We start from the raw sequence: 15,641 nt of genomic DNA, 5'->3' as shown, positions 1-15,641 counted from the left end.
ACTAGAGAAGAACTTAGCAGGAGAAATGGCAACTTCACCATGAGGCACCCTCCTTGTCTTGATCTATCAAGAGTTCGTTCGTGATGGGCACTGCTGCAACACGCGGTCAGATATTTGTGAACCACATTCGAGCTAAGCACATAATGGCAGGAGAGATTGGCCATATATTTGCGAGGGATGTGGTATACCTGATCCCCACATACAGCTTAGGCCACCATGATCATGGACCATTGCCCCCAAATGACCACGCCAAGACAGATGCTAGTGGGAGTGAGCACAATGCTGTGTTGTAATGGTGATGGATCAGCAATCAGCAAGACGACGGCGATTGATCACCTGAAATGGCTCCAACTTTTCATCTGTCTCCCATTTTGCCTCTGTTGCATGCTCGTAATCAATCGATTAATTAATATAATCTCGTTATATATATCTCAGTAATAAGCTCTGCCGACACGTTCTTCATCTTTTCGCTCAAATCCGGCATGGAAACTTCCATGCCTAGCTATATATGGAAACGGAGAAAATTTGACAGACGGCTACGGCCGGGTATTATCTGACGGAGGTTGAAGTTTTGGTCAGATAACTGATTGCTTTCTGAACAGGATAGCATCCACTAGATCACAAAGTTCAGAACGATTGCGAGCCACGGCGATTTGCCAATTTGTTTTTCTAGCTCCATTGATGCAATGCCTCTCGATTGATCGATGCTACAGCGACGCTGTTACTGTTCTTCTTGAGTGGGTTGGTGACATGAGCTATCAGAAATGATGGACGTATATATAAAGCCTCGCGCTATAAAGTAGTAAAAACTATACTACTTTTTTAAAAAATATGTATCTAGACATATATATGTTTATATTCGTAGTTAGAATTAGATTTTTTATTAGACGGATGGGTGTACTCCACTCTTCTTTTCTATCGTGTAGCCGTTGTCATGCCTGGGGGATCCACCATGCATTTGAGAAAAAAAAAACATGGAATCATCTGGGCCGTGTATTGTTGCAGCGTCAATGCATGCCTGCAGAAAACTGTTCACGAGATCGATTCTGACGGGACACCGTGGCAAGCTGCCAGCGGTTCATAATCAATTTTGTTTAATGCTGTTCATGGTGACATACCTAGTGTGCTTTCTTTTTTTCCCAGACACGCAAAAGCTTTCGACATATATAGCGTGCAAACCCGACGATCCTTCCGATCATTTCATGCCACCACAATGCAGCAAAGCTTACGAAAATGTCAACCAGATGAAGATTGTAATATTGATACATGTCAACGAAACATTAGCGATAAATAAATATTCGTGTAAATTTTTAGTGACAAATAAGGAATTGCCTTGCAATTGTCAACGGATGTCACAGCTTCTTCCGATGGGAGAATTATACTACCGGAGATGGCCCATGGATTCAGAGTTCCAGAGCACCTTGTTAATTAAGTCTGTAATCCGCAGGCAATTTCTCCCTATGCATTATGCAAGTATGCAACATGCAACCATCGTATCGTTGACTAAGGTGAACTAAATTTTCAAGCTATAGTTGCATACTCGCATGAATCGCCAGTTCAAGTAGTAGTCCAATGCTAAGCCCCAAACCGAGTCGTCTTCCTTAAACAATGTGTTTTTGACAGCCATGTCCATTCAATAGCTTGCTGCTTGAGTGCTTTAGAGCTCAGCATATGTCCTGCCGCCGCAGTTTGCAAATTGGCGGCTGCAGCCGTTGCCAACCGATATATCTAACCATGCTTCTGAAGCAACAGCTAGCGAAATTGCAGAACGTAACTTACAATTTTCCAAGTTGTCAATGTCAACTGTTTGTAAGTACGGGTCATTTTGGATTGATTCCAAAATATTACCATACCAATTTTTTGGTAGTTTATATAGTGAATGTAATTGTTTGGTTTAGAGCCAATTGAATGGTAATGCCCATGGTTAATTTGGCATAATTCTATAACTTTCTTGACCATAACATGAGATTTGGCTTTCAATTGGTATCAATTCAAATCCACTCACTTAAAATGCTACCCTACCAAAATATTGTTAGTTTCAAAATATGACTAAGTTTTGGCACTACCACTAAATCAAACAAGCCCTACAACTACTTTTGTATGTAATAAATATATGGAGTTCTTTTTATTTCATTTGTCCTTTAAGTGCAATTTTTGACCATTATTGTTTTTCTAAGTATCTCATTGTTTGAAAATGTATAGATTTACATGCATTAAAATCAATGTCGCATAAATACATGTATTGTGATATAAATTTTAAATATTTTAAATGAAGTATATTTTAAAGCGAAAGGAGTAGGTGTGTGCTGGCCCGTTCCACATGCTGAAATTGCAAAAGCGTGGCATATACTGTTGTTGCTTGCTTAGCACAGTACGATAATGTCACAACAGCACGGCGCACAAGTTACAATATAAATATATAATTACAATATAAATATATATAATGTAGGTGTGTACTACCTCCACTGCTCCATGTGCTGAATGCCTGAATGATTTTTAAAGGTACAGAGATGCCCTGTGCAAGAAAAGGAAACAAAAAGCTTTAGAGATTCCTCTAGAGGACTTCTGGAGTTCTCTAAACAAAGCTTTTGTTGCGCCCCAAGTGTAGATGCCCTTCACTTGACCTGAGCACTTCGCTCTAGATTTTGATTCAAGTTGACAGACCAAAAGAAAACGAAACCGACCCTGCATGTTTTTGTCGATTTGCCTGCACCGACCCAAATTTAAACATTGTCCGCGTTGTTCCAAACTGCTCTAAAATTTTAAAGACTAGACGAACTCGATTCTAGTCAAGATTATTACTAACTTCAGCTGTAGAGCCTTCAGTCATCTGATGCTCAGACAATTTACACGCACAGGGCCCTGCATCAATCTTCAGTCTCCGGTCCAAGTCGATCGCCATGTCGCTGTCCCGGACGGTCGGTCATTTCGGAAACCAATTCAAAAACAAGGACAGGAATTTGGCCGAAATTATCTGCGGTTTTCGCTTCCCAGTGGCCCAGATCTGCACTCTTTCGTGCAAAATCTGTGACTCCTTTTCGTGTAAAAGGTTGAGAAGCTTTAGTTAGGACCATTGTTGATAGTGCAGCGACCCGCAAATCCTCGGCTATTTTCTTGTAAAATCACTTGCAGTTGCTGGTGTTTTTCGTGCACTTACAGCTACCTGTTGCTTGCTGGGTAGGTGTGATTGTCTTCTTGACTTGCGAGTTGCGACTTCATTGAATCATTGTGTTTTCTTTTGCCTTTCTTTTCCTATTTCCTGGAAAGCTATTTGTGCTAACTTTTGTGGTTCAGTATCAGTGTGAGGAAATTCTCTAGGATCGATGTACCTATACTTGTAGTAATTGAACACTTTAAAGTGAGCTTTCATGTTAACTTAGAATAAATTACCTGATCTTAAATAAATCATGAACTGAAAATATCATTGACTTCAATATAGAAAATCAAAAAGTCATATTTAATCGTACCAGCTTGAACTCTCAATTCTATTATTTAGATATGTCTTATCCAACCAAAATCTCTATATTTTAGGATGAAGTGAGTATTTTATTAGTTTAATTTTAAAACTTAAAATTAATTGTTAATCAGTTGTAGCCAATATAGATTGCTTTTAATATAAGCATTATAATTTTGATTTTGAAGATAACCAACATGTTTAATATAATATTAAAATTCAAATACATATAGTATCAGTCCATAAAAACCCGTCCATCGTTCGGGTTGATGACTGGTACCATAATAAGACCTCATGGAGAGTTCGTCAGCGTGCTGATTATTCACTCTATCTCTCCCCTCCCAATTAAGCTTAGGCAATACATACAACTGGGCAACTGATTCTGTATAATATTGCTGTGTCGCGTAGGTAGTTTAGGTAAGTCAATTTTCGTCAATGTCTAATAACTGTCATATGTGTGCGTGTGCCGGCATTATGTGGCTTTGCACAATAGTAGTACTATCTATATTCATATTGGATACGCACAGTTAACCTAATTACGTTCAAGTTGGACACAGATCCATCCAGTGATCGACAGGTTGCGAAAGCGAGCAGTTTATAGTTAAGCGTGATAGATTGGAGGGTGGACGACGCATCAAACTCTCATCACTCTTTGGCTAAAATATATGTTCAGTTTGCGCAAGAAATTAAGCACGATTATTCAACGACTAAAGACTCCGCTCGCAGTCTTTCCTTCTGTTTCCCTCTTCCTGTGTCGCGCGTATGAAGTATTAAAGTGTAGTCTAAGTAGCACAGGTGGAGAAACAATATTTGGTCGGTCGACCAAATTCCACAATAATCCCGGTTCTATTAAAAACCGGGACAAAAAACGATTTTTATTCCCGGTTAAAAAAAATTGATCTAACACCAACCGGGACTAAAGATGATTTTTAGTCCCAGTTCATCCCCTGTTAGATGTATGTCAGGGGACCGAGGATCTTTAGTGCCGGTTGATACTACCAATCGGGACTAAAGATTACCACTTTAGTCCCTGTTGGTAATACTAACTGGGAGTAAAGATCGATCTTTAGTCCCGGTTGGAGTTATCAACCGGGAGTAAATATTTCTCTCACACTTCTAATCGGTTAAGTCCCAGACATATATTTAGATAAGATTGGAACATCCCCTCTCTTCCTCCCCCTCCTCCCCTTCCTCTTCTCCTCCCTCCCATCAGCCGCCCTTCCTCCTCCACCCCTCTACTCCCTCTTCCATCAGCCGGCCGGCGGCGGCGCAGCCGCGTGGGGGGAGGCGGCGGCGGGCAGGAGGCCGGCGGCGGTGGGCAGGCGGGCGGCCGAGCGCTGGTTCGTTTGCTTTTCTTTTTTTTATATAATTTGTGTTTCACTGGATGTATAATTTTTTATATTTTGTGATTCATTGCATCGCATGGATCTGAGATGTATAATCTTGTATAATCTGTGATGTATTTAATTTGTGTATAGTTTTTTAGGATTTGTGATGTATTTGATCTGTGTGTAGGATTTATGATGTATTTGATCTGTGTCTATAAGTAACTTAATATTTAGGATGTTGATTTGGGGATGTGCATCCCATTCGATTCGGGAGAAAATACAGGGATTAACACTAGCCATTAGCAAATCAACAATAAAATAAAAAAAAGATCTCGAGAAACTGTCGCTTCCCCTCTTACTAAAGATTCATCCTCTTTACTCCCGGTTGGTGTTACCAACCGGGACTAAAGATCCGGTTATTTGAACCGGGACTAAAGATAGCGATCTTTAGTCCCGGATTCGTAGTCCCAGTTGGAAAACTGAGACTACAAAGGGTTCTAAACCGGGAGTAAATAGCATTTCTCCACCAGTGTAGACGAAAGGTACGAGAGAACAATTAATATATGACATTTTTTTAGGGAATATAGGACATTAATAGGTATAGACTTCATTACTCACTTATTCATTTTTAGGTATTTAAAGTATACAACTCCATAGAGAAATGTCCAGAGATTTTTCGGCTAGCTCTACGAGACCATTTCCTAATATTCGTAGTATTTTTTTAAGTATATGACTACATATACAAAAATTCTTACCAGTGAATATTCTCCTAAGAGACCTGACTACTATACGGCATGGCTGTCTCTAAAAAAATTGAGGTCTTGGGACGAAATTCAAATACGACCCTACAATTAGAAAATACTTTTATTCCCTTAATTTCATATTACCTTTGGAAAGTAGTAATTGGGGTGTACGCAGAATTACAAGGAGTTTGAAATTCGGGGGTAGTGAGTAGATTATATATATAAAGATAGCTCGAAAACAGGGCAATAGATTTACTCTAGAGGTCATATATTCTCACATTAATTAAAGAAAGTAAAAAAAAATTAAACCGTTAGATCAGAATGGGTCCAGATTATAATGGTGTAGAACGGTTGATATAAACATTTTACAGCTGTATTTGTGGAAATAGAACTTAGAGTTATATATCATGTCTAAATATGCTTCAATTATCGAGCTTCGCGTAAAGTTGTGCAGGGTAATCTCGTAATTCATATAAACAAAGCATGTTTTCACTCAATTATATATACAACTTCAATACATTATGATTTTACCATACTACATAGGAATATATCGCATAGTAATGTTTAAAAATGCAAAATTAGTACTCAGGCAATAAACCGACCTCTTGTTCTACATGAGATTTTTTTTTCTAATTGAGTACAGTACTTAATTAATTAGGATTTGAGGGGGGCAATATTCTAGGCCCTGACTACCTTGCCAAACGGTATTGACCATTTAGAAGAGTTTGTATATAGAGTTATATATAATAGACCTGCTAGGTAGAAGGTAGTGGTATTATTTGTAATATTGTTTGAGTGACGTGGCACCCCCTGTTGTGCGCGAGATTTGCTAGTGACATTCATATGAAAAAAAAAAAGAAGAAGAAGAAGAAAAAAAATCTGCTGACCGACGCTTGACCAATGGATCGAGCTATCGTCGACGCTGTTCATACGATCGACGGTCACGCTCGTGGTGTTCATACTTTGGGCGCCGTTGCACTTGCACATGCAACGCGCGCTTCCTGCGGCGGTCAACGGTCAAGTGGAGCAAGACTTTTCGTCAGTCTGGTTTGGTTTGGGTACGTAGCTGCCGTTTGGAACAAACTGCGTCGTCGTACAAGCCCAGAAGACACACTTTACATCGTACAGTACAGGTCCGTGTCACGCCCGTACAAAGTTCAGCCGAAAATGGCTCCTCGGCACCATCGCTCTGGTCTGGTCGTTGCTGCGAGTACATATATCTACGGTACATGTGTTTTTTGTGTACTAGTACTGTATACATGTGCGAAGCTGTCCTAGTTAGCAATCCCCGTAAATGTAACCCAGGTGGATGCATATCATCTGCAGTTTAAAATAGCAACCATAAGTTAAGCTACTGTACACAATAACAACCATCCCTTTTTTTAAAAAAAATAATTGAACGGATCAGGTCGATAGCTCCGGTATCGATATACAAGTACTTCACAAATCTTGTCATAGTAGTGATCTACGGTACTGGATGCATCTTGATCCTCGGTTTTGAATCTAACGGATAGCGGTGGACTGCATAAGTTGCGGTGACACTATCGATTGCATCCGATCTAAATCCACGATAGGGCTCCTCCATCCCAAATAAACTCAACCGACCCCTTCTAATACAACTACCATTTATCTAAATTCGTTATCATAGGAGGGATATCCCTCTTAGGTTGAGTTTTCCCTCCGTCCAAAAAAAAAACTAACTTAGGAGGCCTAGTATAATGAATCTAGATAATGTTGTCCAGATTCGTTGTACTCGAAGAGGTCATATCTCTCTTAGGTTTTTTTTTTTTTTACGGAGGGAATAGGAGTCTATTACAGTAACTACTACATGGCATTGTGGCAAAAGTCTTGGAACAACGGTGACTGATTTTGTTGCCTACCCTAGTAGCCTCTCATGTATTTTAGCACATTACTATAGTGATATAATATGAAACGTTAAAATATGATGGTGTGGTTGGAAGTTTTTTCTAAAGCACATGTCTATTTATATCCTTTGTATATATATACCTCTAAATGCAGAGGATCTGAATTCAACCTAGATGCAGTTAGCATAGTTTTCTCGGTTTTATCGTTGGGGGGAAGGATTGAGAATGAGATGGGCCAGAACTTTTTGTTGTGGTGAGCCCAGTGGGAGAATACGGCCCATATCACGAGATGATCATTAATCAGTCTTAATTTAGTTCGTTCGGCCTTTCCCTGAAAAATATTGGGTAAATCTAGCTTTAAACTTTTAATCTGTTATTAATTGTGTGCGGTGTGAATGTGTGATACTAACACAGCAACACTGTACCTACACAGCTCCGGTAGGGATATGTAGAATCTGTTCACAATTCACTCCATAAAATCCTTCTCTTTTTTCTGTCCTATGTATCTCCATTCTCTTGACTGCAAGAAGGGAACGATCTCTTTGTTACCACAACTTAAATTTTTACTCATGTTTTCTGAATTTTATTTAGTAATAAACAAAAACGACATTTGTGTTCTTCTGCTATTCATCCCTGATTCCCAGTAGACAAAAAAGAAAGTAATAGAAAAGGACAAGGTGTATAGAGTTTGGGCCAAAACTATAGATTAGGCCCATATTTTACCGGCCCAATTTGGTTACACGTCGGCCTGTTACCACAATCTGATGCTAATACGAGCTAGGGTTTCCTCGCCGCCGACCCGTCAACCCTATATAAGCGGCATCCTGTTCTTCCGAAACCCACTCATCGTTCCCTTCCGCCGCACCGGTAATATGTGGTTTTCGCTTCTCGCGTTTGTTCAATCTTAATTTGAGTTTCTTTTCTGTTCTCTCTTCTTTCTAGATAGATCTGTTGCGTTTGGTTTTCAGATTGGTTTTACGCGGTTGCAAATCTGATGCAGTTTTGAAGTGATGATCCTTTCCCCAAATTATCGACTATGATTGTACTGTGCGATTTTTGCAAGCTCTTCTCTTCGGAGAAGGCTTCTAAGCCAGTAGTTCTGATCAAACCGCTACATTTGATTTGCATCTGATTTGGTTTCGTTTCTCTGGGAGTTCATCCACTAGATCTGTTTCTGAGTTATTCATCCGCGGTGTTCTGATTTTCGCCTGTTGTTTTGGTTGAGATATTATATAATCTTGATGGAAGTGAGGATCCTTTCCCCAGCTGATCGACTATGATTATACTGTGCGCAAATGTAATCCCTCTTCAGAGGATTCAAGCCAGAAATCTGATCCATCTGCTATTCTCAACACAATTTCAGCTTTGTATTTTTGTTTTGCAGTGTTTTTTTGCGCGACCCTTTTTTGTTTGTTTGTTTGTTTGAATGGAAGTGAAGATCCTTTCCCCAGATGATCGACTACGATTATACTGTGCGCAAATGTAATCCCTTTTCGGAGGATTCAAGCCAGAAATCTGATCCATACAGAATGCAATATTTAACTTTACTTTTTGTGGTTTTGTAATTTTTTTTTCTGTACAGTTTTTGCTCGTCCAATTGTTTGTTTGAATGGAAGTGACGATCCTTTCCCCAGATGATCGACTATGATTATACAGTGCGCACAAGTGACCCCTCTTCGAGGAGGATTCCAAGCCAGAATTCTGATCCATTTTTTTATATAGTTTTGGTCCGTTCTTTGTTGTTTCGGTCTTTTATTTTTCAGAAGGGAAACAATGAGGCAGCACGAAGAAGTGAAGAACGGACAAATCCTTCCATTTAAGAAAGAAGACAGCAAATGGCATACGCGAGTACACATCACCAAATACAGAGTGGAAAAATTATCAACGAATATCCAACTATAAATTGTATGTGCTTTCAATTAGAGATACTTAAAAAAATGAGAAGAATGAATCACAAATATTAGTTATTTGTCAAATTGCTGACAAATTTTCCATGTCACCCGTAAATGTGGACATGTGGTTGCTTGGTGACAGTCTGCTAGGCAACTGCAATACCCGATATCACTCGCCGTTAGCATTCAGAGCCTGGACAGTTCTGCATTTGCATTGGAGGAGAAACATTCAGAACTTACACGAGCATTCGCATTGGAGCCTTGGAGGAGACAATCAGAATCTACACTATAAATGGCCGAAGGGGCTGCCTGCCTGGTCTGAGGGCAGTCGGGCCGTCACGGACCAACAAACTCACTGTGACAGGCCGTGCCCGCTCATGGGCTGCACTATGGCCCTGGCACGGCCCAATAAACTCGGACCGTGTCGTGTCGAAGGCATGATCAACCCACCGTCCTTAGCTTTAAATAAGTATATTTTGACTCCCTCATTTCTAAAAAAAATCGTGCGTACTAGTACTGCATTTTGTTGTTAGCAGATTTATCGATACACGACAGAAGTGCTCTGAGGGTAGTGCTCTTATCAGGGCATCCATGATGTAACACAAAAGTGACCCAAATAAAATGTAGCCCATTCAATCCGTAGCTCAACGTAGCTAAATATCCAAACTTTCAATCCTCTTTGTTTAGGATTATAAACTAATTTATGTGCAAAAAATCTTATGCTATTAAACAAGCGGTTTTTTCGTTTCGCCTTTTTAAAGTCGTAAGCTACTCTTGTGCTATTAAGCCAAAAGCTAAGTCAGAAGCTTTTTTTTAAGCTTATATAAGGTAAAAAAAATATGACTCTACATTTAAAGTTAGAACTTTAAAATCCATTAGCTTATAAGTCACACACACACACACACACACACATATATATATATATAGATATATATATATATATATATATATATATATATATATATATATATATATATATATATATATATATATATATATATATATATATATATATATATATATATATAAGAAAAGCTAACTTGTTATTATCATTTATGACATACCTGGCTAAAGCATGGATTTGTATGGCTTGGTACCAAAATGAGTCTGGCTAAGCCCACCACAACACAGCTAACATATTGTAGTACTCTAGTTGGGCATAAAACGGATAAAGATTAAGGTTGAGGCCGGCAAAATTTTATTAAGAAACAAGTTTTTGATTGCCAATGTTTTTCTAAAAAAAATTAAAGTAAATATCACAAAACCTCTAGTATTATGGTCTGAGTTTCAAAATAACCATGGAGATTTTAGTCTATCCAGATATCTAGAGTTATTTTGATACTTCTCTTCCAGTAAACCACACCCCAACCACATCTTAGCAATGATGATATGTGGGACCCGCTGAGGCCTGGGTAGGGTTGACCTTCTCTACTTCATGTAGGACTCACCGCTACCTACGTTGTCGCCACCCACGTCAATAATCCTCGATTGTGATGCTAACTCTAGTCCCGTCGCAATCATGTTAACCTCATCCTCATTCGTCACCACTAGTCCTCGCTGTTGTTGCCTCTCGCCTGCAAGCATCATCTGCTTCTCCTCTAACTCGCCGCCACCATCTCTCATCGGACCATCGCAGCTCGACTCCTCGCTGCAGATCTAGCTAGGGTGGGTGCCATGGCACCCTTGTCGCTTCACCACAAGCACCATCGTTATCTATTGCCGTATGTTATTTCGTTGTTCCGTCTATGTAAAACAAATCTAAAGATCTTAGAAGTTTTTTTAAAAGAAAAACACACCGTTTAGCAGTTCGAGAAACCCGTTATCGAAAACCCATATAAAATTTAAATCTTAATCAGAAAAGAATAGGGCTTTTTATATAAGCATTACTTTAAAATATTAAATAATAATTTTTTTATGTTTGGAACAATTAAAACTTAATTAATTATACTCTGATAACTTTCTCTGCGCTGATTTTATTCTAAATCTATCTCAAACATCAGCTATGTGTTACTATGACTTATGACTACGTTCAACTTTTAATCCCAGTTTACTTGGGGCCATTTTTTTTATTTTTTACGGAAGTTTACTTGGGGCATTGGGGAAGCGAGAAACTTCTTGGTCTAGCTGGAGCCCGAACCCGAGCCCAAAGCGACCGATCCAACCACCCGCATCCACACACCGCACCACCAACCATCGACCGCCTCGCCGGAGAGGAGAGAGAAAGGAAGAGCGCGAGATGGAGGCGGCGGCGGCGGCCGGCGTGCAGCTGGGCACCTCGAAGCCGCAGATCGCGACCCAGGCGGAGATGTCGGAGGCGCGCCTCCCACTGCCCTACCGCGACCAGTGCGCCCACCTCCTCATCCCCCTCAACAAGTGCCGCGTCGCCGAGTACTACCTCCCCTGGAAGTGCGAGCCCGAGCGCCACGCCTACGAGAAGTGCCAGTACGAGCTCGTCATGGAGCGGATGATCCAGATGCAGAAGATCCGCGAGGCGCAGGAGGCCAAGTCCAAGGGCGCCGCCACCATTGGCGTCCCCCTCATCCCTTCCACCGCCAAGCTCTCCTGATCCCCGCTCCGCTTCGATCTGCTCTATTCAGGTGATCCCCCGCCCCGCCTTGTCATTTTGGCCCCTCTAGATTTGGCTCGATTGCTGTGATTGGCTTCGTGATTGCGATTTCAACGCAAATTTTACCCTTCGGAATTCGACGAGCACTACTGATGAACCTTTAGGCTGTAGAGGTATTGAAACTTGAGTTTCCATTTCGGCTGTTTTAGCGGCGCCATCAGTTCAACCTACTGAATTTCTTATACCGGTGCTACAATGTTAGCTAGGGTTTTCACTAGTTGGTTATGAATCCTAACACTACTGGTTTTCACTAGCTGGTTATGATTGGGAGATATAAGTCCAACACTAATTCGTGGGAGAACAATACATGCCTGAATCCTGCATCAGTAACCCAATTTATTTGGAGATCTGAATTTAGTTTTGTTGTCACCAACTTGCTGAATGTTTCGATCCCAACACTTGCCTGATATCCTGCACTGGTATGCACTTTGAATTTCCACTAGCTGTGCTCTTGGTGGTGGGATTCGGATCCTCTGACACGCAGTAGTCAAGTCGAAGACGTGGTAGTACCCATCTATCCGCTGTCCAAAACCATCCGATGGCTCCTGCTTATTAGCCAGTTCTTCTCCACTGCTTGCAAGGTTGCATTGTTAAGGACACGCTGTTCCCATCCACTAGGACCTCTCGTCTGAGCACGTCAACGACCAAAATGCTTGATGTTAATGAGGAGAATGCTGCTGAGAAGCGAATTTGTTTCATTAGTGATTGCTTTGGCCAATACCAAGCGGAGCTCCTTAAGTTAGCCTCCCTTTTCTTCGTAGTGTCCGTGTGGCGGCGCGTGCCGTTGGACGGCCACAAAATTGGGCTGAACCGTTTCTGACCGCTCCAAAGATCAACTCTAAAATTTGCCACCTCAAGGCTAATTTTCTCAAATCGAGGTTGAAATTATTTTTCACATGTTCTATAGCCCCTTTCGCTTTCCAGAGCAAATTATCTGCCTCAGCCCACCGGAGCAGGACACCACCAATGCCATGTTTCTGGCCACCACAGAGCTCACCCGCCACTCCGCAGCCACAGGTGACCCCAACCTGAACAACACTTCCACAAGCTCTGCTTTGTTTCATGGGTACTCGATGACCACAGCGCCATACCACAGCATCGTGGATTTTGTGGCCGTAGGCATGTAATGACTTAGGAGTATGTGCGAACTGCGAAGAAGGCAGGAAGAAAAGGGGAGAACGAAGACCAAATAAGGATCATTGGATTAAAACAGACAGTTGATATAGAGGGGTACTGCACGTCTCTGACTTAACTACTGCATGTCAGAGGATGCAAATCCCTCTTGGTGGTGCTGAAGTTCACGGGAAAACTATGTAGACTTGGGAAACACATAGTCAGAATTCCTGCTGTTTAGCCTGGAGCCTTGTAGCAATGGAGCATTTCAGGTTTTTTTTCTGTTTTAAGCTGATAGTTGCTCTCAGTCACTCAGTGATCTCTAACGTTTTGACTTCTCTCTGTCCCTTAACAGGGTACTTTTCTTTATTTCATTTAGGACAAGTAAAAGCTCTTCTTTGATTAAAATTTATACAGAAATTATGTTTCCCCATGCTTTTGCCTTCCCCCTTCTTAGCTATGCTGGCACACTTTACCTTGTATGACCAGCATTAGTTGTATTCATGTCTACTTATACATAAAGCTTTGTTGTTAGCCAACCTTTTTTTTTTCAATTTTACTTTGTCCTTTCTCTCATGAGCTAAAGTTTATTTGAAATTGACCTCTGGCCTCTGGGTTGATATCAATGGGGTATCCTTTTTAAAGAACGTGACCTGGTTGTTTATACATCTCTTATTTGAGAATAAAGTCCTCTCATTTGATGCATCTCCAATCAGTTGTGTGCATTTATTTGCTTTATTCTATGATTTCCCCTGTTTCTATTCTCATTTACAGAGTGCTGCCTTGACAGCTGACAATTGTTTGGTAGACCTGTGATTTGATGGCATTGGTATTAGTGACCTAGCAATGGAGATCAAGAAGTCTTTCCCAAAATCTTGATTTGATGTTTTATTTAGTTGTAATATGGTGCTTTGTGCAATTTACTGGCCATTTTTTTAAGAAAGCGAACCACTAAAAGTTAAATACTACACGGTCGTTGGTTTATAAACATACAAACAGAACTAGTGTCACTAATTACTAGTTACTGGCAAACCGGATGTAAAATACAGTATCAGAATGAGCAAATGCTGGTGAACAATTATACCAAATTGCTGAGTAATTACTGGATTTGTAGTTCTACTTGCTTTCTTTGCTGAGCCGCTTACCTTCTCTTTGACATAGAAGATCATTTAACTTAACATGAGTGACCAACCTAATTCATGGAAGCAACCATCAAAAGATAACAAGATATAGGGAAATTGATCTGGGACAGAAATGTTGCAAATATGTAGTCTATCTTGTTTTTAGAGTTACCTTCCGTGTGCACCTCTTAAACATTAAGTCCTTTTCTCATCCATGTTTTGTTGAAAACATATTGGATGTGATATTTAAGGAACTGTCCACTGCAAATCATTTGTTTGAAGTATCTAGTAGTAGGAGTATTGCAGTGCAAGTTCTCTTTGATAGTTCCTCTGTGACAACAAGAAACAAAGGACATAATAATGACAGAAGTACATAAGTACAGATAATATACTTTGGCTGCTTCGTTTCTTCTGCTAATAGTAACTGCAAAATGATTCCTTGCACTTATTGTGTATGGAGTACTACTTTATCTTCAGAGTTATGAATCATGACACACTGACATAAATCGTGTTGGCATTTGCAATCTTTTCAACTGTCCATTAGGTGATGAAATCATTCTGTACCTTTAGGCTGTTAGTTTCTGGCATATTGGTAGATCCATACTCTCTACAGTTCAGTCATCATAGTATAGACCGGCATCTTAGATGCTGCAACTATTTAGTCTTCATGCCTTTGATGATAAGTGCTCTTTGGGAGGTTCCTCTCCCATTTGAATGCATCACTATAACCTTTGATGGCATAGACATTGGATGTGTCAGATGGTTAAGTTTGGGGACAGCGGTTTTTTCCCTATCAGAATGGCATGTGGCTCATGTGGTGTTTACTCTGTGCATCCTTTGTTTTCACCTCAACCTGAGTCAGTAAATGCGATGCTGTTTTATTCTGTTTCCTCTGGCACAATTTGGTTCTGTTTTGTTCCTTCCCTGATGGCACTCTGTCTAGAAACTCCATCCGATTTTTCTTTTTTATATAGCACACATTTATCAGTTTATCAGTCATATTGACAATTGGATTCCTTTCGGATGCACAGGGCTGGTTATGACAGCACGAAGGACATTGTGCAAGGATCGTGGATGCTAGTTCTATGAACCAAACATCTGTTTGAATTTAGCATAAAGTTAACTGTTGTCTTCTTCTCTCCGCCTTTACTCCGTTGGTGAGCATCTTCGAGTTTCAATATGAAATAAGGAACTACCTGTTTATACTCAATGACTGAAATGACGCCTTAAAGTTTTGAATGCAATGCGTGGACTCTGCATATGAAGAGCTACTTTAATTCAGTAGAACAACCCAGTTACTCCCAGTCTCCCAGTAACATATCCTTCCATAAGCTCATAGGCTGAAACCTTTTATATGCTCTGTCACTACTGTGTGTAGCATAGGAACTGCAGTTGTTGTTTGTGCTTTAGTTTTGTTGATCCATTGCTTACCTAATTATCTTTAGTCGTGGCCAGTCTTAGGTTATGTGTTCTTCAGGCCGGATTATGGGGATCTGGTT

At 40.4% G+C, this 15,641-nt stretch overlaps 1 protein-coding gene and 4 non-coding genes across 5 annotated transcripts; all 5 read left to right on the top strand.

The window, feature by feature from the left end:
* Positions 1-8,391: 8,391 nt before the first annotated feature.
* LOC112938493 (small nucleolar RNA Z103) lies at positions 8,392-8,498 on the top strand. Its single transcript, XR_003241692.1, has one exon. It is a non-coding gene; the product is annotated as a small nucleolar RNA Z103 (small nucleolar RNA).
* Positions 8,499-8,631: 133 nt separating this feature from the next.
* On the top strand, positions 8,632-8,729 carry LOC112938491 (small nucleolar RNA Z103). Its single transcript, XR_003241690.1, has one exon. It is a non-coding gene; the product is annotated as a small nucleolar RNA Z103 (small nucleolar RNA).
* An 87-nt stretch (positions 8,730-8,816) lies between these two features.
* LOC112938490 (small nucleolar RNA Z103) lies at positions 8,817-8,914 on the top strand. Its single transcript, XR_003241689.1, has one exon. It is a non-coding gene; the product is annotated as a small nucleolar RNA Z103 (small nucleolar RNA).
* Positions 8,915-8,999: 85 nt separating this feature from the next.
* On the top strand, positions 9,000-9,100 carry LOC112938492 (small nucleolar RNA Z103). Its single transcript, XR_003241691.1, has one exon. It is a non-coding gene; the product is annotated as a small nucleolar RNA Z103 (small nucleolar RNA).
* A 2,327-nt stretch (positions 9,101-11,427) lies between these two features.
* Positions 11,428-15,401, top strand: LOC4331499 (NADH dehydrogenase [ubiquinone] 1 beta subcomplex subunit 7). Its single transcript, XM_015772502.3, has 2 exons — positions 11,428-11,879; positions 15,174-15,401. Exon 1 carries the CDS (start codon positions 11,519-11,521, stop codon positions 11,846-11,848), a length of 330 nt encoding a protein of 109 aa, XP_015627988.1. The 5' UTR covers positions 11,428-11,518; the 3' UTR covers positions 11,849-11,879; positions 15,174-15,401.
* The last annotated feature ends 240 nt before the right edge of the window (positions 15,402-15,641 follow it).

The sequence above is a fragment of the Oryza sativa genome, chromosome 3, assembly GCF_034140825.1.
Source record: "Oryza sativa Japonica Group chromosome 3, ASM3414082v1".
In the NCBI taxonomy this organism is placed as follows: domain Eukaryota; kingdom Viridiplantae; phylum Streptophyta; class Magnoliopsida; order Poales; family Poaceae; genus Oryza; species Oryza sativa.
Note: the sequence above shows the minus strand (reverse complement) of the source record. Positions and strands in the feature narration are given on the sequence as shown.

Excerpts from the sequence above, each read along its gene's own strand:
- LOC4331499 (XM_015772502.3), top strand. The coding sequence starts at position 11,519 with ATGGAGGCGGCGGCGGCGGCCGGCGTGCAGCTGGGCACCTCGAAGCCG.